Source organism: Eubalaena glacialis, chromosome X (genome assembly GCF_028564815.1).
Source record: "Eubalaena glacialis isolate mEubGla1 chromosome X, mEubGla1.1.hap2.+ XY, whole genome shotgun sequence".
NCBI classification, from domain to species: Eukaryota; Metazoa; Chordata; class Mammalia; order Artiodactyla; family Balaenidae; genus Eubalaena; species Eubalaena glacialis.
In genome coordinates, this window is record NC_083736.1 from 109,230,661 (window position 1) to 109,255,521 (window position 24,861).

Here is a 24,861-nt window from a genome sequence, read left to right on the forward strand (position 1 = left end):
TTCCTGATGAACTTTAGAACTACCTTGTGATTATGACTGGAGTTATGTTCAACCTATATACTTGGAATAATTTATGTAAAATATTCTATCTTTATTCAGGAATACTGTATATCTCTCCTATAGCTTCAGTCTACTTTCTTTACATTGAACCATATGACATTGCCAACATCCTACCTTTTTGACATACCCAAAGGGCAACTTCATATGGTTAACTCTTATAAAAGTTGATTTCTTCATATGATAATTATGCTCTTTCTAAAAAAGATAGCTTCTTAAAAAAAAATCCAGGGTGAGGTTGAGTGGGAAGGAGGTATGATATACTACAAGCTTTTTATTCATTTTTTTTTTTAACATCCTGGCCTTAGGAATTTATCTTCCTGTCAGGAGTGAGAATGGGCTCTCGCTGGTTGGCCATCAGAAGATGGATGAAACTAAGGCTGCTTATATCACTGGCTTCCATGCTTTGAGGATTGCTTTTTGAAATAGTAGAGCCAGAGGCGTCTCGCCAGCACTTTCTGGCACCTCTTATAATTTAGTGTTCCTTATGCAGAGTTCAAGGTTTAGTGAGCTCACTTCCTCCCCATAGCAAGCCTGCTCAAACCCAGGGCTTTGAGCCTGGGGGTTGGAGCAGTCAGTGAGAAAGGGTGAGAGTCTAGGACCAACTCCGGTGTGTGGGTTTTTTCCCTACACCAAGGAAGTCTCCAACGGCAGCTGAGTGTCCTACAGTTCCACTCAACTCGGACACTCTCTACTCAGAGACAGCATCAGATTCCACAGGCCAAGGGCTCAGTCCCACAAGACTGCCCCCCCACTTCAAATGCCGATGTCAAGTCCAGGTTGTCACCTGTGCTTCTGAAGTATAAATTAGAGGTTCCCACAGCCCCATCCTTAGATTCAATTAATTTGCTAGAGTGGCTCACAGAACTCAGGAAACCAGTTGACTCACTAGATTACTGGCAACCAGGCCCCATCCTTAGGTGCTTTCCAAAAGTCACTGCATTAACATAAACTCAGGCGTGGTTGAAAGGGGTTTGTTATGAATATCAAGGCACCTTTATTGCTCTCTTCACTTAGGTAATGTCAAGGATTATAGGAGCTCTATGCCAGAAATGGGGACGAAGACCAAGTATATATTTCTTATTATACATCACAATATCACAAAGGGTTTCAGATGAAATTCAGTGACATCTAAATGTGAGGGTGGAGGTTTCAGTCTTCTCTGTAAACTTTTAGCTTTCCTTTTTCCACCTGAGAGCTAGAACAATGACCTCTTATGGGGTAATCTAGCCACCACTACATTCTACTCTAGAATATATACCTACCACAACAATATGCTGTACACTAGAAGTGGGTATTTGGGGGTAAATTTGATCATATTTTCCCTTGTATGGAAGCCTTATGCATAATGCATACACAGAGCTTCAACAAGAAGCTTTCAAATAAGTGCAAAGTCATGATGGCTGTAAAAAAAACCCAAAAAAATCCAAAGAGGCAATTGCATGGTTTTCACAAAATATGATCAGCATCCAGTTATGAATGACAACATAAATGTCATCCAAAGATACGGGAAGCGAAATCTTACGGTTGCGATCAAAGTGTTATTTTACAGGAGTTAATAAACACTAATACCTTGTCCCGCCTACTTAAAAAAAATTAACTCCCCAAAACAGAACCACAGGCTGCTTTTAAATGCAAACATGCGTTGCTTTCTCTGGCCATTAGATGTCGCTGCAGTAACGGAGCTTATCTGAGCACTACCTGAGGGTATGGGAGCCTTGCAGCTGGTGATCACCGACTAGTTAACAACCCCCTAATCCCTGCTCAAAATACATCTTCAGTTCGGAGAGTAAGGAACCTAGAAACAACAGGCTAACCCTAAATTCTGTTGTGGCTGTTGTTTGTTCCTGCAGAGCACTCAATCCAACTTCTCCAAGAAGAGAGAGCTTTAATAGCAGTCTCCCCGCCACCCCCCGTGGGAGCAGGCAGGGTTTGCCCGCAGAATTTATAAGGAGAGAGCTTTGCGGGGCAGCCGGGCTGCTCTGACCTGAACACACTTAATGGTAACATTTGCATTCCATCGGCTTTCCTCCTCACACTGTCCATCAGGAAGCAAATCAATGTCAGGTGTCTGTTAGATAACAAGCTGGACAGGGAATTTCCTGAACCCCCATACCGACTGGCCACTTTGTCTGAATGTCTCATTCTCCTAATGTATGCTTTATCCAGACACACACAAAATCTGTCCGTTTAATGCCGCATCGGGTTGGAAGTCTCTTGAACACTAATGACAGTAATCATAAGTCTTGTTTAACCAGCTGAGCCCTTCCTTCACCGTGCTTACACTCATTTTATTCCTTTTTCTTTTTCTCACCCCGGCTCCTGGCTGGCATGCTAGAGACTGGAGAGGTAAATAAATTATGCATGTGCATGTTTTGATGGGATGGTTTCTGGTGGGAAGGGGGTGAGTCAGCCCTGCGCACAGATAGGATGAGGTGCCCCCATACCTGGGGCGCTTTCATGGCCCCCAAGACCACCCTGCCTGAAATGCCCTTGGCCACACTTCAGCACATTTCAGCTCAAGCTCTTCTAGGTATATACCCAGCCTTTCCACTTTTGTCTCTCCCACACCTGGCCCTGAGCTTGGGACCAAAGAGGCTGGCAGCACTTAGTGTATTGAGGGGACAAGTAGAACAGTAAAATACTGATGGAGATTAGTTTGTCTGATGAATCTGTGGGCTCTCCATAAGGACCAGGGAGTCCTGAGCAAATGGTTCTCTGGACAGTTCATGTGGAAAAAAAAGAGGAAGATAAGCTGCCCGGAAAATCCAGGGAGCAGCCGAGAAGGTGGAGCTTTGGAATCTGGTGGGCCTTCTGAGAGGATCAGGAGGGAGGCACCAGGCACAAGCTCAGTCTCCCGCAACTCTGCCTGACCCCCCTCCCTGCAGCCCGTATTAGGTATCTCCATTTCATTAAACATAAAACCAAGTGTTAGCCTGTTGCTTTCTACCCAGGGGACTTCGACCCCATCAGGGCTCACAAGGCAAGCAGGATTAGGCCAGGTCAGCATTTGAACTGAAAGCACATAAGATGAAGGACAGAGGTAGTATCCAAGGGGCACAGCTGACTGAGCAGAAAAGGCACGGTCCCTGAGTGAATAGAGGGCCCCAGCTGTTCAGACAGATGCTTGAACCTGCCTGAGATGCTGAACTGCGCACGTAGCTTCATCCATTCCCGCCAGGGCGCCCCGCCCCTCTCGTGGTTCCTCCTGCTCAGATCCACATCTTCAGCCCTGAGCCACATTTCCCGAGCCCTGGTCCCACACTTCTCACTGTTTGCCGGACGCTGCCATTTGGCTGTCGCCTCTCCAGGGTCACCTCTAAGTATGTATCAAACTGTCTTCCCAAGGTTCTGCATTTCAGTGCTGTCATTCCCCCAGCCACCCAGGCTGCAGACCCGGAAGTTGTCTTTGACTCTTTCTCTTCCCCCTCCCCCAGTCAACCTTGAACCCAGTGGGGTCTTCATTCCTAACGCTCCCACGTTGGTCTTTCTTTTTGTCACTGTCCCTGCCCTAATCTAGGACCTTATCAGCTCATACCTAGGCTGCTGCAGTAATCCTCTAATTGGTCTCAGGATTAACTCTGAAACTGATCATAAGCATTGGGTACTAATGTACCAGGCACTGTGCTAAGGGCTTTATGCTCATTATCTCATTTAATCCTGGCAACAAACCTGCCGGGTAGGCACTGTGCTTATCAAGCCCATTTCACAGAGGAGAAAATCAAGGCTCTGAGAGGTTCCGTAGCCTGCCCAAGTTCACACACTCAGTCACTGAGTAACCTGAGATGTAACTTATCACCAGGGCCAATATTCATTTCAGTCCCCTCCAGCCCAGGCTTCTGCCAGACGAATTTTCTTAATATCTGCCTGCGTTGTGTCCTTTATTGCTCTGAGAGAATAAAGGCTGAGCCCCTTGGCCTGGCAGGCTGCCCTTACCAACTTTGCCGCGCTCGTTGCACAGAGGCCCCCTATATCAGGAGTCGCAAAATCAGATGCCGGCAGGAACTTGGAAGTAACAGGAAAAAGAGAAAGTAGGGAAACCCAGGTAACATAACACTCACCCCCTAGAGAATAAGGATTCCGATGCAGTCTGAGCCATCCTGGCTTTCAGAAGCATTCTGAAGCGCTAACTGCACTGTGCTCACAAAATGTGACCAGCATCTAAATATGAATTGCAGCGTGGAACAAAGTGGGCCAGGGGAGGCTGCAGCAAATTCCTCTTCTCCAAAGGATAGATGCCATTTAGAAATGTGGGCCCACTTTTCAAGGGAGCCTGAAATCCAGATTTTTATGTAAGATCCCAGTTTTTCAATGTTGGCAAATAAAAATTGTTAAATCCTGCCAGGGCTAAACAGAACATGCCTTTTTCTGACCTCTGCTCTGTTCCAGCCTCCAATTCAATCAAAATTATCTTAGCCCCCCCTCCCCCATCCCCCTGAAGAATAAGTGTATTTCACATTCCTGTCCCCTCTGCCTGGAGCATCTACCTCCATCTCACCTGACATCTGCCTCGTGGTGGCTGTCTCTTCTGACCTACAACAGCACACATCTGTTGCTTTCGTTTGATAAAGGAGTTGGCTTTTCCTACCCCTCAAACAGCTATCCTATCGTGATGGATAAAGGCAGGTGTTTTGCCTCTGTAGAACCACAAATGGGGGTGTTCCCTACGGCCTCGGAGGGGATTCCAGGGTAGGAGAATCCAGGTTAACTAACAGGATGCTCTGCCAATAACTGCAGATGCTGTTTTCACTGTCACTCCCACCCCACCCCCAAGGGCATATTTTGTTCCAAAAGCTTTGTGGGTGAACAACCCCTTTTAAATGATGCTCTTAGCCTGTATGTGCGCTCTGGTCCAGCTGGTTTATTTTCCACAGCATTTCTCCGCGTGCCCCACCTTCTGCCATCTCTCCACCATTGCAGCACATCTCCACCCTGTCTGAGCCCCCTCCTGAAGCCTTCTCTCCCCTCCTCAAGAGGAAGAAGTCTCCCCATTCTGAACGCCCAAAGCTCCCTCTCGCTATAGCTCTCAGGCCCATGTCACATGCTTCCTTGTATCATAATCTTCTGTGTCCATTATTCCTTCTAGACTTTGAGCTCTTTGCCTTTGGGACGTATGTCTTACACATTTGTATGTCCCCACAGCACATAGCCTCATGTAGCAGGCACTCGATACTTGTTTAAAAATGAATGAAGTTCAGGGCCGGCTTCTGAGATCTCACTGCCTTGTGAGTACAGAATTGAACCTTAGCTGCTGCTGGGTGAGCCCCAAGTCTGTGTGCTCGTCCCTACCCCTGCTGAAGGTAAGAACAGCCTGCCCTTTCCCCGGCCTGCTGACCTAGGGAAACCTCGGCTTGTCCCCTGTCTCAAACTGCCTGCAATCCTCGCTCTGAAAGTGCACTATCTCCCACCCCCTACCTTAGCTCTCCAGTTGTGTATCGCAGCTCCAACAGCTGTTACCATTTCAAGATAAGTAAATATGCTAAAAGGACAGAGTAAAACAGTCTTGATGTACACCCCCCTCTTCATGGCAACCTCCCACCGCTTTGTACAGTGCCTGGAAGTGTCTGATGAATCAGCATCATAGCACTTGTATTCGTCAGTTTGTTGACTTCAGTAAATGTGATATGAATGAACAGGTCTAAATCTGTGCCCTCCTTTGGTGGGGAGGCTTTTGTCAGGGGTAAGGATGGGGACAAAATATGTCTGGAGGAGGTAACGAAAGGAAAGTTTTCCCTGGGAATAAGAAATTGTGATAATGTGATAATAACTACCATTTATTGGTCACGTGATACAGACCAGGCAGTTTATTATCCCATTCCATCCTCTTCATCGACCCTGTTAAGTATTGTTATTATTCCTAGTTTCTAGGTGAGGAAATGAGGCACAGAGAGGGTAACAGTCACTTAGCTAGCAAGTGGGGCGGGGGGCTGGGATTGAACCTAGGTCTCTCCTTCAGGCCCATGCTTTATCCACCAGGACTGTAGGGGCTTGGTCCTAGATGCTAGGTAATCGGTTATTTTTTTTTTCCCAGTTCCCTTGCCCCGGGTGTGGGAGTAGAGGATGAGGGAGAGGGAAACCTAACCTTGAGATGTGGGAGCACTCGGCCTCAGTTGAAAAACACAGTAGTGCGCAAGCTCAGAAACAGGCACGAGAGCGGCTTTGGCCAGGGAATGGTTAACTCAAGTTGGAGAAAAAAAAACCTTTGGAAAACCAGGCTGTCGGCGGCTCTGGCTTTCTTTGGCCACTGGCAGCCTGACAATGGAAGACTTGAAGCCGGCAGGTTGGAATGAGAAGCAGAGAACATTCAGCAGCCATGGACCTTTGGCCGCCGCGGACTGGCCATGCCGCTCGGACGGACTGGGAAGAAAGCCCCTCCGGCTCACCGAGCCCCTAGCAGAGCAGGTGCAAAGCCCCAGGAGGGGAAAGTAGATTGTTCTCATCACAACTGCTAGGAAGCGCTAAGCGAGTTTCAGATGTTCCGCCTAGGTCAACATTTCTTGGTTGACATCGTGTCTATTGTCAGTAGGAATAGAGTTCTATTTCCCCAGCACAGCCAACTTGCCCGATGATCCTGAAGTACGAACACTGCTGGGTTCTAAGCTCTCAGGGTCATGGGAGAGGATGGGAACCTTACCTTTTTAGTTCGTTGCATTTTTAACTCCTTGCCGTCATCTTGCTCTGGGGGCTGGCCCCTCTGGGGACTGACTTCTTCTGCCTAAGTCAGTAGCATTGCCTTGGCATTCTGAGAAAAAAGTATGCTTTTCGGATCCAGGTAGATGTCTGGACATCCCTCAGGCCAGGTGGCTTCGTTTGAGCATCATCGTTAAGGTGTAAGGAAAGGACAAGTCTCCCCTTTGTTTTTTCCAAAGGTGTAGAGTGCCCTAAATACTTTAGGGATGGCAGTTGTTGATCATGGAAACGAGACTCTCCCCTAGAGGGCAGGCGAGGAGGGAGTAGGGAGGAGCCTTCCTAATTCCACTCATTGTGAAATCACTCTGCCCTTTCTCCTGACCTGAGCTGGCTTACTCCTTCCAAGGGATAAAGTCTAGGTATCAAAATGGCCACCCTCTGCTAAGCAGACCTCTTTGAGCTCCAGCTAAACAATAACAGCAGCTAAGACAGGCGTTCCCCTTCCCCCTGCCTCCAGAGTGGGGGTGAAGAGAGAGGTAGGGGAAAGGGAAAGAAAGGTCCCAGAAAAGGCCTGCTGTCAGCCAAGAAAGGCCTGCAGCTGTGAGCAGTCATCTGCGGCTCCTGCTGTCAGGAGGAGATGGACACTGGGGTTTGCCCATCCCTCCGCTGGCCTCAAGCCAGCTTTAGAAACGCAGCACCGGTTTTTACCTCCTTTCCCCCACAGAGCTGTTGTTCATTTGTTCTTGACAGCTGTGTTCATCTTAAAGCTTTCATGGGCAGATTAGCTCATTGGTCCAGAGTGTGGGCTTTGGATGCCATCCCTGTCCCTTACTCTTCCCATGAACTTGGGTAAAAGCCACATCGCCTCTCTGAGCCTCACCTTCCTCATCTGTAAGGCACGGGGAGAAGCCTAGTGCCTGGCTCATATCCCCATGGAGAAGACTGAATTGGGTTAATGCAGATACAGAGCCAGGCACAAGGTAAACACTCAATATAAATACTCAGTAAAACCGAGGTACTATTTTTATTCTTGAAGCATCTCTTCAGAATCTACGCATGGCGTTGAAGGCCTGATTAGAACCATAAAAGCCGGGCCAGGTGTGTTTATGTGTTTCCTATGATCACTATAAACACACAAATGAGCTAGCATCGCAAGACCTCAAAAGATCTTCCGTCTCTATAGATAATGGTGATCAGGTATGGTAGGGGAGTGGATCATTCATTCGTTGGGTTAATTTAACAGGCGTTTACCTAGAGGCCACCCTGCGCAGGTACTGCCTATGTCTGTATTCCCAGCCTGCAGAAAACTGGCATCTGCCAAACCTTCTCCTGCACCCTTCCTACCCAGTCTCACTCCCAATCAAGGTGACACTAGGGAATTCCCTGGCGGTCCAGTGGTTAGGACTCCGCGCTTTCACTGCCGAGGGCCTGGGTTCAATCCCTGTTCGGGGAACTAAGATCCCCCAAGCCGTGGGGGGCAGCCAAAAAATAAAAATAAAAAATTAACTTTAAAAAGGTGACACTAAAAGTTGGCTCTTGGGCCGCTGCTGCTCAGCACGCGCTCCCACGGCCTCCCTCTGCTGCTCTCGCTTGCATGCATCTCAATTGCTTTCTGGCCCAGCTGCACTTTTGATTTCCCCGCCCCCGCCCCCAATCAGCACGTGGGAACTGTTTCCCTTCTCTTCCCAAGCAAAATACTAACCTGCTGTCCATTTACTCGCTTCCCCCATGTCATTGCGGGCTTTCCGAGCAGGTCCTCGGGCACCTCGGCCAGGATGGGGGGGTGACTTGTAGGCTTGCCAAGCTGGGGGCAGCTGCCTGCACCCGTTTGTGTGGACATCCCCACCACAGAGCCAGGGTGCTTCTCGGCTGTATGAGGATAACTCTTGGGGACCTAGCTCTGCCAAGAGAAACTTGGGCCATGTGGCTCACAGGACATAAAGGTCCTTTTACTTCAATACCATTGGCTTTTTTTTTTTTTTTTGGCTTGTTTGACTATTGGGGATTTGCCAAAGGACAAAAGCCTCCTACCACAACTGCCTTCCACGCATGTATGTCCTCAGATGGCTTGGGAAGTGGACCACTTGGTCTTCAGGTTGCGTCCCATATGGCTACAGAAGATAAAAGTTGTTTCCAAATAACAAGTGAAAGGTTTTGAGCTCCTGTTTGCTCCAACTAGCAGACTCTCTTTTTTTTGTTTTTGTTTTCTTTCTTTGGTCTCTCCTTTTGAATGCTTTTTTTTTTTTTTAATTAAGACTTTGGGGGTTTTTTGGAGCAGTTTTAGGTTCACAGCAAAATTGAGAGGAAGGTGCAGAGATTTCCCACGTACCCCTTCCCCACACGTGCGCGGCCTCCCCCATTACCCACAGCCCCCACCAGAGGGGTGCATTTGTTACCAAGGATGAAGCTATACTGACACATCAGAATCACCCAAAGTCTGTAGTTTACCTTAGGGTTCACTCTTGGTGGTGTACATTCTATGGGTTTGGACAAATATATAATGATGTATATCCATCATTATAGTATACAGGGTGTTTTCACTGCCCTAAAAATCCTTTGTGCTCTGCCTATTCATCCTCTCCCCCAAACCACTGATCTTTTTACTGTCTTCATATTTTACCTTTTCCAGAATGTCATATAGTTGGAATCATACAGTATGTAGCACTTTCAGATTGGCTTCTTTCACTTAATAATATGCATTTAACTTTCCTCTGTGTCTTTTTGTGGCTTGGTAGCTCATTTCTTTTTCATGCTTAATGATATTTAATTGTCTGATACCACAGTTTATTTATCCATTCACATACTGAAGGACATCTTGTTGCTTCTAAGCTTTGGCAATGATAAATAAAGCTGCTTTAAACATCCATGTGCAGGTTTTTGCGAGGACATAAGTTTTTTTTTTACCTCCTTTAGGTAAATACTAAGATCTAATCTAATCAGTGCAATTGCTGGCTCCTATGGTAAGAATATATTTAGTTTTGTAAGAAACCACCAAACTGCCTTCCAAAGTAACTGTACCATTTTGCATTCCCACCAGCAATGAGTGGGAGTTCCTGTCACTCCACATCCTCACCAGCATTTGTTGCTATCAGTGTTCTGGATTTTGGCCATTCTAATTGGTGTGTAGTGGTAATTGGGTTGTTTGTTTTCTTATTGTTGAGTTTTAAGAGTTCTTTGTATGTTTTGGATAACGGTCCTTTATCAGATATGACTTTCGCCAATATTTTCTCCTAGTCTGTGGCTTGTCTTCTCATTGTCTTAATTAATGCTCTTTTAAAATTAATATTCTACCTTTTGCATAGGTAACATATGCATATGATACAAAATCCAAAAGGTACAAAGAGTGTCCATTGAAAAGTAAGCCTTCCCCAACCTTTGTCCCTGGGACTCCCAGTTCACTGCAGAGAAAACACTGGTTGTTTCCAGTTTCTTACCTGGTCGTTCCAAAGGTGGTCTATGCAAAGATACACATAAACGTGCACATTTATGTTCTTTTTGTTTTTAGATAATCAGCAGCATGCTACATATACTCTTCTGCACTGTTTTTTTCACCTAAAAATGTATCTTGGAGATGGCACCTTATCAGTCCAGATGGAGCGGCCACATATTTTTAAATGGTGACATAGTATTCCATAGTCTGATGTATTGTTTCTTTAACTAGCCCCCTATTGATGGACATTTAGATTATTTCCAATTTGCTGCTGTTACTAACAATGCTGCAACAAAAATCCTCGTAACACATCATTTCCCACAGTGGCAAATATATCTGTAGGATAGATTCCTAGAAATAGGATTGCTTTGGTCAAGGGTGTATGAGTTTTACATCTTCATAAATATTGTTTAATTATTTCAGAACTCATGGAAAGAATGAACAACCTAAAACGTTGCCTCTGTTGGAAGGCCTGTATGGAGTTTATCACAGAAACAATCAAGCACATTGCTTTGCAGCATTTACCTTTCATTTCCATCAACTGCAAGTTCGTTCCTCCTTTTCTTCAGTATGTATTAAGCACCTACTGGATGCCTGGCATATTGGTAGATTTGGGGGCTAAAACCACATACAAGATAGACAGACATGGTCACTGCCCTCATGGTATTTATAGTCTGTGAGGTGGGGAAGACATGAAAGAAATAATTATACACTAAATCATTACAAACTGTGTCACGTGCCTGGAAAGAGAAGTACAGGGTGACCAAAAGTGTTTACTAGGCTCCTGACTTAGGCTGGAGATCTGGGAAGACTTCTCTGAAGAAGTGGTGTTTAGTCTGATTAGTAAGAGAGACTTAGCTAGGCAGAGGGAACGGCAGGTTTGAAGTCCTAGGGGCAGGAAGGAGCCTTGAGTAGGACCAACAGCATGGATTAGAGGAGCAAGAAAGGGCCTTCAAGTTCATTTAGTTCCAGTCTCCTTACCTGACGTGTGAGGAAACTAAGGTTCAAAGAACTAAAGGACTTGGTCAAGGTTATGCAGATAGTGGCAGAGCCAGGACTAGGACCCGGCTTTCTCAGATGATGTCTGTTGCAGAATGCCGCATGCCCATCCTGGCAGCTGCAGATCCGAACTAGACGCCATGGGATAGTTGCCTGGGTTTGTGTGGAGGGAGGATTTAACTTCAGAGCCTTGTAGCTAGTAACCTGACATGTTTTGTGTCTCTTTGCTAGGAAGATACGGTTCGGGCAAATGGCGGTCTAGCGTTCTAGTCTACTGGGTTGGTTTAGTCTTCAGCATAATTTTCTCCAAGTTTTGGTTTTTGGTTTTTTTGGGGGGTGTGGGGATTTTTTTTTTTTTTTTTGGCCTTGCTGAGCAGCTTACGGGATCTTAGTTCCCTGACCAGGGATCAAACCTGCACTCTCAGCAGTGAAAGCACAGAGTCCTAACCACTGGACCACCAGGGAATTCCCTCTTCTCCAAGTTTAAATACTAAATAATAATGATAATGGTGGTTACTATATGTCAAATGCTGTTCTAAGCACCTTACATATGTTTTATTTTATCTTGACAACAATCCCATAAGGTAGGTGTTATTATTATTATCCCATTTTACGGATGAGGAAATTGAGGTTCAGGAAGGTCAAGGCATTTGCTCAAAGTCCCAGAGCTAGTGAGTGGCAAAGTGAGGTCTCCATCTAAGCAGTCTGGCCTCAGGACCCATGTGCTCTCCCCAGGCGTTCTCACTGTCAGCAGCAGATTGATGGGCTCAGGTCTCAGCCTGAGCTGCCCTGTGCTATGGAGGGCCTACACCAGTGATCCTCAACCTGTCTGCATATCAGACTCATGTGAGGAGCTTGCCCAAAATGCTGACGTCCAGACCTCACCCTAGGTCAGTTAAATCTCAGTCTCTGGGGGTGGATCCCAATCACTGATGGTTTTGAAAAGCTTCCCTGTTTCGTCTAACATGCAGCTAAAGGTTGAAAAGCACTGCTATATAGCCTTACCATTCCTTCTTTCTTTGGGGGTATTTTAGTTGGAGCTGCTGTAACAGAAATCCATAGACTTGGTGGCTTAAACAACAAGCACTTATTTCTCACAGTTCTGGAGGCTGGGAAGTCCAAGATCAAGGTGCCAGCAGATTTGGTGTCTGGTGAGAACCCACTTCCAGTTTGCAAATGGCCACTTTTTTGCTGTGTTTCCCCCATGGTGGAGTGAGAGACATTATCTCTCTTGTGTGTCTCCTTATAAGGGCACAAATCCCATTCATGACAGCTCCACCCTCATGACCTAATCACCTCCCAGAGGCCCTCACCTCCAAATACCATCACAGTGGGGGTTAGGGCTTCAACATATGAACTTTGGGGGCCCACAAACATTTAGTCCAAGGGGCAACCAGCAATATGGTTTGCCTTTGTGATCTGGGTATCTGTTTAGTATGACAGTTGTAGAGGCATTTATTCATACCACACCATGAGCTCCAGTCTTAGCATAAAGAATTCATTTGGTGTGCATGCTGTGGCACCCACATTCAAGGACGATGTGTGGAAACAAGTCTGTCGAGGGCTGAGGTAGTCATCGCAGTCCTGGGCATCAGGAAACAGTGTAGCTTAGTGGGGTAGAGCTTGAATCTGAGTCAAACAGACCCAAATTCAGGTTGATGCTTTTTTTCATACAGTCTGTGATTTGGGAGATTTATCCTTTCTCGGGCTCCATTTTTTTTTTTTTTTTTTTTTTATAAATTTATTTATTTATTTATTTTTGGCTGTGTTGGGTCTTCGTTTCTGTGCGAGGGCTTTCTCTAGTTGCAGCGAGCGGGGGCCACTCTTCATCGCGGTGCGCGGGCCTCTCACTATCGCAGCCTCTCTTGTTGCGTAGCACAGGTTCCAGACGCGCAGGCTCAGTTGTTGTGGCTCACGGGCCCAGTTGCTCCGCGGCATGTGGGATCTTCCCAGACCAGGGCTCGAACCCGTGTCCCCTGCATTGGCAGGCGGATTCTCAACCACTGCGCCGCCAGGAAAGTCGGGCTCCATTTTGCCCTCTATAAAATTAGGCTAATAAGATAATACTACCTATTGCATGGGGCTTCTGTGAGGATTAAACGAGCTGGTACATGTCAAATGCTCAGTGTAATGCCTGGCACCTAACACTCTGTAAATATTGGCCATTATTTTACTTCATGGCCGTCCATGTGGCTTACTTGAGCCTGGTCACGGGTAAACAGTTGTATTTGGGAAAAACTACTAGTGACACTGATATTAAGGGGAATTTTGTTTGACATTTAATGAGTGCCCAGTATGTGCAATGAAGGGTATTAGACCCCAAAGAGCTAGGACAGTGAGGAAGGCCTAGTGCCTGCTCCCATGAGCTTGCTGGCTGCCAGCCCAGAGATTGCATCCAGATAACTCATACCAGGTAGCCTGGACCACAGCAGAGGTCTAACCAATAACTAAGGGAGCACAAAACAGGAAAAGAACCTCGATTCAAACAAAGAAGCTATAAACTAATCATAAGGCAATCAAGGAAATGTGAACACTGATTAGATACATGATAATATTAAGGAAATATCATAGGTGTAGTAATGGTATTATATATTTCTATATATGTAATATACTTTATTTTATATTTTAGAGAAGAAGCCATTGTATTTTCGAGAAACATAACTAAATTTAAATTAAACAGATAAATTAAAATGATGTCTTGCAAGGGATAGAGATGAATAAAGATTGTCAATACACTGCTAATTGTTGAAGCTGGGTGGTGGAACTTTCCATTCATTTTACTAGCCTCTCCACTTTTGTATATGTTTGATATTTTCCACAATAAAAAGTGTTTTTTAAAAAAAAACAGGGACTTCCCTGGCGGTCCAGTGGTTAGGACTCTGCGCTTCCACTGCAGGGGGCACGGGTTTGATCCCTGGACGGGGAACTGAGATCCTGCATGCCGCATGGCGCAGCCAAAAAACAAACAAACAAAAAAACACAGAGAGAGGTAAATTTCAAGAAAAGGAGGGAGGGAGACAAAGGAAGAGGGAGCAAGGAAACAAGCAGTTCCGATCGCAGAATCAAGAAGTTTCAAGATGAGGTGGCATCTGACCTGGACCTGGGTGAGGAGGATTTTGCCCATCAGAAAAAGTATACGTAATGTTCAGGAGGTAATGGGTGTGACTGGACGTAGGGCTCCTGGGGTGGGGGTAGGTATTAGTCAAGGTTCTCCAGAGAAACAGAACCCATAGGATGCATATATGTAGAGAGAGAGAGAGATGGATTTTAGTTACTTGGCTCATGTCTGAAATCCGCATGGTAGGCCAGCAGACTGGAGATGTTGCAGTTCAAGTCCAAAGGCAGACTGCAGGCAGAATTCCCTCTTTCTCAGGGCACCTCAGTCTTTTTGCCTCTTAAGGCCTTCAACTAATTGGATGAGGCCCACCCACATTATGAAGGGTAATTTGCTTTACTCAAAGTCTAGTGATTCATTTTTTTTTAATTGAAATATAGCTGACTTACAATGTTGTGTTAGTTTCAGGTGTACAACAAAGTGATTCCATTTTATATATCTTCTTTTTCAGATTCTTTTTCCTTATAGGTTATTACAAAATATTGAGTATAGTTCCTTGTGCTATACAGTAGCTCCTTGTTGGTTATCTATTTTATATACAGTAGTATGTATATGTTAATCCCCAACTCCTAATTTATCAAATTAACAAAGTCTAGTGATTTAAATGTTAATCTCATCTACAAAATACCTTTACAGTAACATCCAGACTGGTATTTAACCAAATAGCTGGGTACTGACGGCAGCCTAGCCAAGTTGACACATGAAACTAACCATCACGGGGTGATAGTGGGAAATGATACTGGGAAGACAGGTGGGGGCCAAACTGTAGAGAGTTTCGAATTCTGTTAAGTTTTCTTTGGAAAACACTCCTTCTGGAAGAGTTTCTTTGGAAAATTGGGGGTTGGTGAAGGTTTCGAAGCAAAGCAATGACAGCACCTGATGAGTTTTGAGTGGTACCTGGCCACTGTGTGCAGGAGGGAGAGGGCAGAGACTGGAGACGAAGGGATGGGTAAGCAAAGTCTGGTCCTCACTCAAGAGACATGAGAGGTACTGGCAGTGGAACTGAAAAGTGTCTGAAGCATAGAATGTAATGCAGGAAGGAGCAGGAGATCAGACTGAGAAGCAGGCAGAGACCAGGTCATGGAGGGCCTGGTAAGCCAGATGAAAGAGTCTGGACTTCATTCTGAGGGCAACAGGGGCACCCTGAAGAGTTGAAGTCAGGGAGTAACCAGATCAGATCACCCTGGCCGCTCTGTGGGGAATAAGGGCAGGTAGACGAGCTAGCAGCGGTTGTGGTGAAGGTGAGAGATGATGTGGCTTGGACAAGGGCGATGATAGTGGGAAGAAAGAAAAGTGGACAGATTTGGGATACGTTTGGAGCACTGGAACTAGCTGGTGAGAGATGAGATAGCAGAAGGTGAGGGATGAAGAGAACTTAAGGGTGACTCCAGTTTTGGGCCTGATCAAATAGGTCAATGGCGGTGCCATTTCCTGACATGAGGACAACTAGAGACAGTCAGGGTTGGGGTGGAGTTCTGAGTAGGACATATAAAGTTTGAGGTGTTTGTTAGACTTTCGAGTGGAGATGTCAAGTAGATAGTTGGTTACACGATCCTGTGGCTCAGAGGAGAGAGGGGGGCAGAGGAGAACAGAAAGAAGGCCAGTGCAGTTGAAGTGTAGTATGTGAGCAAGAGAGTGACACAAAATGAAACAAAATATGTACGGGGGCAGTTCACTCAGGGCCTGAGCCTTTGAGTCGTGTGCTACAGCCATCTCCTACTGGCTCAGGAGAGCTGATTATTAAATTGCAGCAAATTTGGGAGCTGGTTGACCTCACAGTTGGTAGCCTGCAATCTGCCACGGTGGGAGTATTTACACCATTGAGGTCAGCAAATGCTACAACTCAGGGCTTCCCCCGCCCACAGAACCAGTTGTTAAATATTTATCACTATATTACCACTGCAGCTTACAGACAACAGTAAGAAATTTATATTTTATCCTAAGTGGCTTTAATAAAGCCATTAAAATATTTTAAGCAGGTGAATAAAATGAGTTGATTTTTTTTTAATCACTCTAGCCGCTCTATAGAGAGGGAGGGTAAGGAGTTTCAAACTTTTTATGTCCCAAGGAGACTACTAAGGAAGCTGCTGCGGTGGTCCATGTGAGCACTGATGGTGGCTTGGCGGTGAAGGTGGAGTGAAGGAAAGACATTTGGAAGATTGTTAGGGTCCTAAGATTGACTACAGATGGTCCCCGATTCATCACAAGTTGATTATAACTGACCTGTCATATAACTCAGGTATATGAGTTATACATGAGTTAGACACTTGGTTAGTGTCTTCTGTTTTAGTTGTGGTAGGGGGTCTCAGGTTGCAAAATTATTACCTTGACTCATGACTGGGGGCTTTTTGCAGTTTTACTGGAAACCGGCAGAAAATAAATCAATAATATTATCTCATAGCAGAATAAGACAGTTAATTTCCTACATGAACACAATCTCCTTTTTTCAATATTTCAGTCTTACAGTAGCAGGAGGAGCTTCAAGTCTTGTGATTAGGCTGATTCTTTCTAAGGGAAAGGAGGCTTAATATCTGTTTGACAGCAGTTCTTTCTCGATGGGATAAGAAGGAAAGGAGGCCGAGTCGGAACAGTGCTAAGGTAAACGCTTTAAAATAAGACATTCGCCAAAGCCCCCTGACCATTTTGGTTCCCGTAACTCCAGGCTGGAGACTCAGCTTGTTCATTTCATATCCTGTTTCTCATACTCTGGTCTGTGCTTGGTTGTTACTGTACCTCAAAGGGAAGGCCAAACCCCAAAGTTCACGCTTCGCCCTGAGGGAGGATATAAGTCCCTTTTCCTACAGAGCTGAACTTCTAGTTGGGGGTAGGAGCAGACCAGTAAAGAAAGTAAATAATTACACCAACTATTAAAAGGCAGGGAAAAGACATAGGCCTGGTCAGAATCAGTTCAGTGAAGTCATGGAGACCGATGCCACAGTGAGTGGGTATAGCAGTGAGCGGGGAGGTGGGAAGGGTTGTGCCTCAGCAGGTGAATGGATAACCAAACACCCACACAATGCAATACGACTCAGCAATAAAGAAGAAGAAACTAGTGATGAACTCAACATGGTGACTCTCAAAGGCATCGTGCTGAGTGAAAGAAGCCCGTCTCAAAAAAGTTACATGCTGTATGTTTCCATTTACATGACATTCTCAGAGGGCAAAACTATAGGGACAGAACAGATCAGTGGCTGCCCGGGGCTGGGGGTGACCTTGATTATAAAGGGGCAGCACAGGAGAATTCTGGGGGCTGATGGAGCAGTTCTGTATCCTGATTGTGAGGGTGGTCACACAGATCTATACATGTGTTAAAACTCATATAACTAACTCTACACCAAAACAAGGTAACTTTACTGTATGTTACTTTGGGAATGAGATTGGGCAGTGTCTATAGGACAAAGATTGGAGGAAGCAGTCATTTTTAATTTGGGAGGGACTTGAGTTTATTCCTCTGCTAGGGGGGAAAATCAGGTCTCTTAGGAAAGGTGCCCAAGAGGAATTCAAAGGTGTGAGATCCAGGGCACCAGTGGGAAGAAAAGATGGTCTATTTTCCCTACGAACTGGGAGGCAGGGTCGCCTGTCTAGGGCGGAGGACACGGTGTGGCGTGCGGGGCGTTGAGGGGTGTGGTAAGGTTGGGAAGAGCCACTGTGAGGAATGGGAAAGGATGCTTCCAGGGCTCGCTCTCCAGTATGAGGATCCAGCAGAGGTTAGAGACCTCAAAGCTTTGGTGGCACTGACCTGCCCCTTTGTGGATTCATGTTCAGCAGCTTGGAGCAGAGAAGGGGTTGGTGGGGAGGGGGGCATGGAGATCAGCTGAAAGACAAAGGATTTCGAGACTAGGAACAAAAAGAAGTGCTGGGAGGACAAAAAAGGAGGACCGTGAAGCCAGCAGGGAAGTGGTGGCCTGGGAGACAAGGGAGAGGGCGTGTGACTAGAGGGGTTAGTGATCTGAACGCTGACGGTTAAGAGGCATCAGGGAGCGGGGGAGCTGGGTGGATGAGGACACTGGTCCGAGCAGTTCTCAAGTGTAAGATTTCAGAAGTGGAGACAGAGGACTAATAGGTCACGTAAGGGATTTGATTGATATTTAGAATAATTTCTACATAACAGTAATAGCAGCACTAGCTCATATTTATTGATCCTTTCCATGTGCCTGACACACTGAGTGCTTTGCATGCACATCTCGTTCATTCTCACAGCAGATACTATTCTTATTTTCCAAATAACGCAACTGAGTCTCAAAAAGGTTAGGTGAGTTGCCCAGGGTCACATGGCCAGTAAGTAAGTGGGGCAGCCGTGGGCTAGAACCCAGCCTGTCCGACTCCAGAGTTTATGCTTTTCCGACTCTTATACTCTACTGCCTCTCCCACATGGAAGAGCTTGATTCCATTGCAATAAAATGCTATACTAGCCTCAGCTAGACATTTCAGAAACGAACCAAAGTAGGTGCGTAGCTTGAGGTAAACTTGTCACCATTTCTGAAAGCCAGCTATGAGGGGCTGTCCCCCTCACAGTGAACAAATAGAGTCCATTTGCATATAGATGGTATACTGAAAAGTTATCTCATCTGATCGTAAAATTGTTTTTCTAAAGGACAAAAGAGTTACTTTCAAAGATGGGGCATTTTGGTGGTCAGTCAGGATGGTACTGGGGGTGATGATGAAATCCATGGGGTGGCCAAAGGGGTGTAAAGGTGAGGATCACTGAAGCCGAGGTCCAGAAACTAGGTATGGGATGGCTTGTGACTACAGATGCCGAAGTTCCCTACGACGGTGGTGAGTGTGGAAGATGGGGAGCTACCAGGTGTCACAGGCCTCAGTGAATGTGGAAGAGTGGCCAGTAGGCCAGCAGCTGAGAGCAGGGAGCAGGAGTGTGGTTCAGTGGCACGAGCCCCAGCTGAGAGCTTTTGGCATGAGAGCAGCAGAGTCAGGGTCTGGGAACAGAAAGAGGGAGCTGGAAGAATGCCCTGCCCTCTGCTCCCCAGCCGGCGACATCTGTGATGTGGGGAGATGAGCAGCCCCCACTTGAGAACTTCACAGAGGAGGAATCGGTTAAGACAAGGAAACAGAAGGCACTTAAAAAAGATGAAGGGCCCGAGAGGTGTCTACCACATCCAAAGGGCATAGTTTGGGAGGCAATGTTAAGTGTGAAGTTGAGTCCATCCCAAATGGCTGCTTCCTTCCAAGAAAAAATAGCCACAAATATGTGAATGGGGTGTCATGGCTTTACTGCATGGTAATATTCGTTCTAAGCCCACGGAACAGGTAGAGCCCCGTGGCAGCCATTCTTTATCATCATCTTGGCCAGGACATTGCATCCAGAGCCCAGACTTGAGACCTTGGCTACTTGACTAGAACCGTTATTTCCCAGTGACTAAATCACCTCATCCCATCTTCTGTCTCCTGCCAGGCTCAGAGCCCCTACCTTCCCCACTGTGGAGGAGTAGATGTCCATTTCTCAGGAGCAGTGGACTGCTTCCGGCAGATAGTGAAAGCCCAAGGGGTCCTGGGGCTCTGGAATGGATTGGCAGCCAACTTACTGAAGGTGAGAGGAGTGGTGAGTCTACTGCTTGTCTGCCTCTTTCACTTCTACCCTGTTCTGTGCCTTTGCTGCTCCCCCTACAGTTTGCGTGGAAACATCTCCTCTAGCACAGTGCAGGCTGGTTGTCAGCCCTGAAGAGTGGGGACCCTGTGCAGTGTTGGGGCATCTGACACCCCATCCCAGAGGAGCTGAGCATTTAGTGTAAAGGTTCCCAACATGTAGGTTCATGGACTCCAAAGGGAACTTAACCCCCTATCCTAAAATTGTATGCAAAAATGTGTCTATATGGGCATCTGTGCATCCCTCTGCGGAGAGGATCCATAACTTTCATCATTTTCCCAAAGAACTCCATGACCAAAAAAAAAAAAAAAAAGTTAAGAACTGTGGACTAACCTTGGACTAACCTTGATGCAAAGTGATTCCTGATTCCAATCAAGACAAGCACATGTTGGGAATTCCCCAGCTGTCCAGTGGTTACGACTCGGTGCTTTCACTGCTGGGTCCAAGTTTGATCCTTGGTTGGGGAACTAAGATCCTGCAAGCCCCGAGGCGCAGCCAAAAAAAGGACAAGCATATGTTGACAGGCAGTGTCAGGCTGCCTACATGCATATCAACCCAGACCCAGGCTTCCCCAGGGCGTGCCCTTCAATGGTTCTGCCATTCCTCTCCCCAACACTCACTGGGCCAGCTTGCATTTTGCCATCTTCCCTGATTCCAAAAAAGAATGACCATGTTGCATTGTCTACAGCCTTTATCTTAGTTTACCCTGATCCAAGTTGATTGCAGACGCATTGATGTTTTCTTTTAAGATTTTAACATGATTTTCATTTTCTTTTTAAACAGATAGTTCCATATTTTGGAGTTATGTTTGGCACCTTTGAGTTCTGCAAGAGAATCTGTCTTTACCAAAATGGCTACATCGTGTCTCCTCTGAGCTATAAATTGACCCCAGGGGTGGATCAGAGTTTGAAGCCCCAGGAATTACGGGAATTAAAGAAGTTTTTCAAAACTGGACAACTAAAGTCTAAAAAACCAACTCTTTAAAACTGAATGGAGCTAGAAGTGCACTGACTGAAGGTGTGTTGCAATCAGAGAGAAAGGTAGCCTCAGAATTGTGCACGCGTGGAGTGACAAGAGGGTGCTCCTGTCTGCTGCTCTTGGAAATGAGAAGATTCGGCCATACCTGAGCTCCAAACTGATGGCCCTGTAAACACCTACGCCACCGAGGGTTTCCCAACATGACCGTCGCAGGATGGCATTCCACCAGATTTTACAACAAAACCTAGCAGTAGTGAAATGTGCAATCTACACTCTGAATGTAAGTAGGCAATTTACACAACACCAAAGAAAGGGCATTGCCATGACTCCTCAGAGCAACATGTAGTTGAAGTGGCTGGGCAGATACCAGGCCGGGAGCTCCGCCACAGGCTCACAGCTTACACCAACCCACAGCAGCCTAGTTTCACCCAGATTCACTCCAGGCTTCCTGGAGTGAATTCCTGATACAGTCCTGGAACTCATAATCTTTGCTGACTTCTGAGTGCACACACCATGGTGTAAATTATGCCTTATCAGAAACTAAATGAAAACGTTTAACATTTAAAAGTTACCACTGTCGAGGAGGAAAACAAGATGGCGGAGTAGAAGGACGTGCTCTCACTCCCTCTTACGAGAACACCAGAATCACAACAAGCTGCTGGACAGTCATCGACAAGAAGACACTGGAACTCACCAAAAAAGATACCCCACATCCAAAGACAAAGGAGAAGCCACAACGAGACGGTAAGAGGGGCGCAATCACAGTAAAATCAAATCCCATAACTGGTGGGTGGGTGACTCACAGACTGGCGAACACTTATACCACAGAAGTCCACCCACTGGAGTGGAGGTTCTGAGCCCCACATCAGGCTTCCCAACCTGAGGGTCTGGCAATGGGAGGAGGAATTCCTAGAGAATCAGATTTTGAAGCCTAGTGGGAATTGATTGCAGGACTTCGACAGGACTGGGATAAACAGAGATTCCATTCTTGGAGGGCACACACAAAGTAGTGTGTGAATCGGGACCCAGGGGAAGGAGCAGTGACCCCGGGAGAGACTGAACCAGACCTACCTGCTAGTGTTGGAGGGTCTCCTGCAGAGGCGGAGGGTGGCTCTGTTTCACCGAGGGGACAAGGACACTGGCAGCAGAAGTTCTGGGAAGTACTCCTTGGTGTGAGCCCTCCCAGAGTCTGTCATTAGCCCCTCCAAAGAGCCCAGGTAGGCTCCAGTGTTGGGTTGCCTCAGGCCAAACAACCAACAGGGAGGGAACCCAGCCCCACTGATCAACAGTCAAGTGGATTAAAGTTTTACTGAGCTCTGCCCACCAGAGCAACAGTCAGCTCTACCCACCACCAGTCCCTCCCATCAAGCCTCTTAGATAGCCTCATCCACCAGACGGCAGACAGCAGAAGCAAGAAGAACTACAATCCTGCAGCCTGTGGAACAAAAACCACATTCACAGAAAGATAGACAAGATGAAAAGGCAGAGGGCTATATACCAGATGAAGGAACAAGATAAAACCCCAGAAAAACAATGAAATGAAGTGGAGATAGGCAATCTTCCAGAAAAAGAATTCAGAATAATGATAGTGAAGATGATCCAGGACCTTGGAAAAAGAATGGAGGCAAAGATCAAGAAGGTGCAAGAAATGTATAACAAAGACCTAGAAGAATTAAAGAACAGACAAACAGAGATGAACAATACAATAACTGAAATGAAAAATACACTAGAAGGAATCAATAGCAGAATAACTGAGGCACAAGAATGGATAAGTGACCTGGAAGACAGAATGGTGGAATTCACTGCTGCGGAACAGAATAAAGAAAAAAGAATGAAAAGAAATGAAGACAGCCTAAGAGACCTCCGGGACAACATTAAACACAACAACATTCGCATTATAGGGGTCCCAGAAGGAGAAGAGAGAGAGAAAGGACCAGAGATAATATTTGAAGAGATTATAGTCGAAAACTTCCCTAACATGGGAAAGGAAATAGCCACCCAAGTGCAGGAAGCGCAGAGAGTCCCATACAGGATAAACCCAAGGAGAAACACGCCGAGACACATAGTAATCAACTTGGCAAAAATTAAAGACAAAGAAAAATTACTGAAAGCAGCAAGGGAAAAACGACAAATAACATACAAGGGAACTCCCATAAGGTTAACAGCTGATTTCTCAGCAGAAACTCTACAAGCCAGAAGGGAGTGGCATGATATACTTAAAGTGATGAAAGGGAAGAACGTACAACCAAGATTACTCTACCCGGCAAGGATCTCATTCAGATTCGACGGAGAAATCAAAAGCTTTACAGACAAGCAAAAGCTAAGAGAATTCAGCACCACCAAACCAGCTCTACAACAAATGCTAAAGGAACTTCTCTAAGTGGGAAACACAAGAGAAGAAAAGGACCTACAAAAACAAACCCATAACAATTAAGAAAACAGTAATAGGAACATACATATCGATAATTACCTTAAACATGAATGGATTAAATGCTCCAACCAAAAGACACAGGCTCGCTGAATGGATACAAAAACAAGACCCATATATATGCTGTCTACAAGAGACCCACTTCAGACCTAGGGACACGTACAGACTGAAAGTGAGGGGATGGAAAAAGATATTCCATGCAAATGGAAATCAAAAGAAAGCTGGAGTAGCAATACTCATATCAGGTAAAATAGACTTTAAAATAAAGAATGTTGCAAGAGACAAGGAAGGACACTACATAATGATCAATCCAAGAAGATATAAGAATTATAAATATATATGCACCCAACATAGGAGCACCTCAATACATAAGGCAACTGCTAACAGCTCTAAAAGAGGAAATCGACAGTAACACAATAATAGTGGGAGACTTTAACACCTCACTTACACCAATGGACAGGTCATCCAAAATGAAAATAAATAAGGAAACAGAAGCTTTAAATGACACAATAGACCAGATAGATTTAATTGATATTTATAGGACAGTCCATCCAAAAATAGCAGATTACACTTTCTTCTCAAGTGCGCATGGAACATTCTCCAGGATAGATCACATCTTGGGTCACAAATCAAGCCTCAGTAAATTTCAGAAAACTGAAATCATATCAAGCATCTTTTCTGACCACAATGCTATGAGATTAGAAATCAATTACAAGGAAAAAAACATAAAAAACACAAATACATGGAGACTAAACAATATGTTAGTAAATATCCAAGAGATCACTGAAGAAATCAGAGAGGAAATCAAAAAATACCTAGAGACAAATGACAATAAAAACATGACGATCCAAAACCTCTGGGATGCAGCAAAAGCAGTGCTAAGAGGGAAGTTTATAGCAATACGAGCCTACCTCAAGAAACAAGAAAAATCTCAAATAAAGAATCTAACCTTACACCTAAAGGAACTAGAGAAAGAAGAACAAACAAAACCCAAAGTTAGTAGAAGAAAAGAAATCATAAAGATCAGAGCAGAAATAAATGGAATAGAAACAAAGAAAACAATAGCAAAGATCAATAAAACTAAAAGCTGGTTCTTTGAGAAGATAAAATTGATAAACCATTAGCCAGACTCATCAAGAAAAAGAGGGAGAGGACTCAAATCAATAAAATTAGAAATGAAAAAGGAGAAGTTACAACAGACACCGCAGAAATACAAAGCATCCTAAGAGACTACTACAAGCAACCATATGCCAATAAAATGGACAACCTGGAAGAAATGGACAAATTCTTAGAAAGGTATAACCTTCCAAGACTGAACCAGGAAGAAACAGAAAATATGAACAGACAATCACAAGTAATGAAATTGAAACTGTGATTAAAAATCTTCCAACAAACAGAAGTCCAGGACCAGATGGCTTCACAGATAAATTCTATCAAACATTTAGAGAAGAGCTAACACCCATCCTTCTCAAACTCTTCCAAAAAATTGCAGAGGAAGGAACACTCCCAAACTCATTCGATGAGGCCAGCATCACCCTGATACTAAAACCAGACAAAGATACTACAAAAAAAGAAAATTACAGACCAGTATCACTGATGAATATAGATGCAAAAATCCTCAA

At 45.3% G+C, this 24,861-nt stretch overlaps 1 protein-coding gene across 1 annotated transcript in view; it reads left to right on the plus strand.

The window, feature by feature from the left end:
• The window catches only part of SLC25A43 (solute carrier family 25 member 43), a 36,470-nt gene extending 13,513 nt beyond the window's left edge, over positions 1–22,957 (plus strand). Inside the window, exons 4-5 of the mRNA XM_061178494.1 lie at positions 19,642–19,776; positions 20,617–22,957. Of these exons, the coding sequence (XP_061034477.1) occupies positions 19,642–19,776; positions 20,617–20,817 (336 nt within the window). The 3' untranslated portion in view covers positions 20,818–22,957. The remainder of the gene's footprint in view (positions 1–19,641; positions 19,777–20,616) is intronic.
• Positions 22,958–24,861: the final 1,904 nt, after the last annotated feature.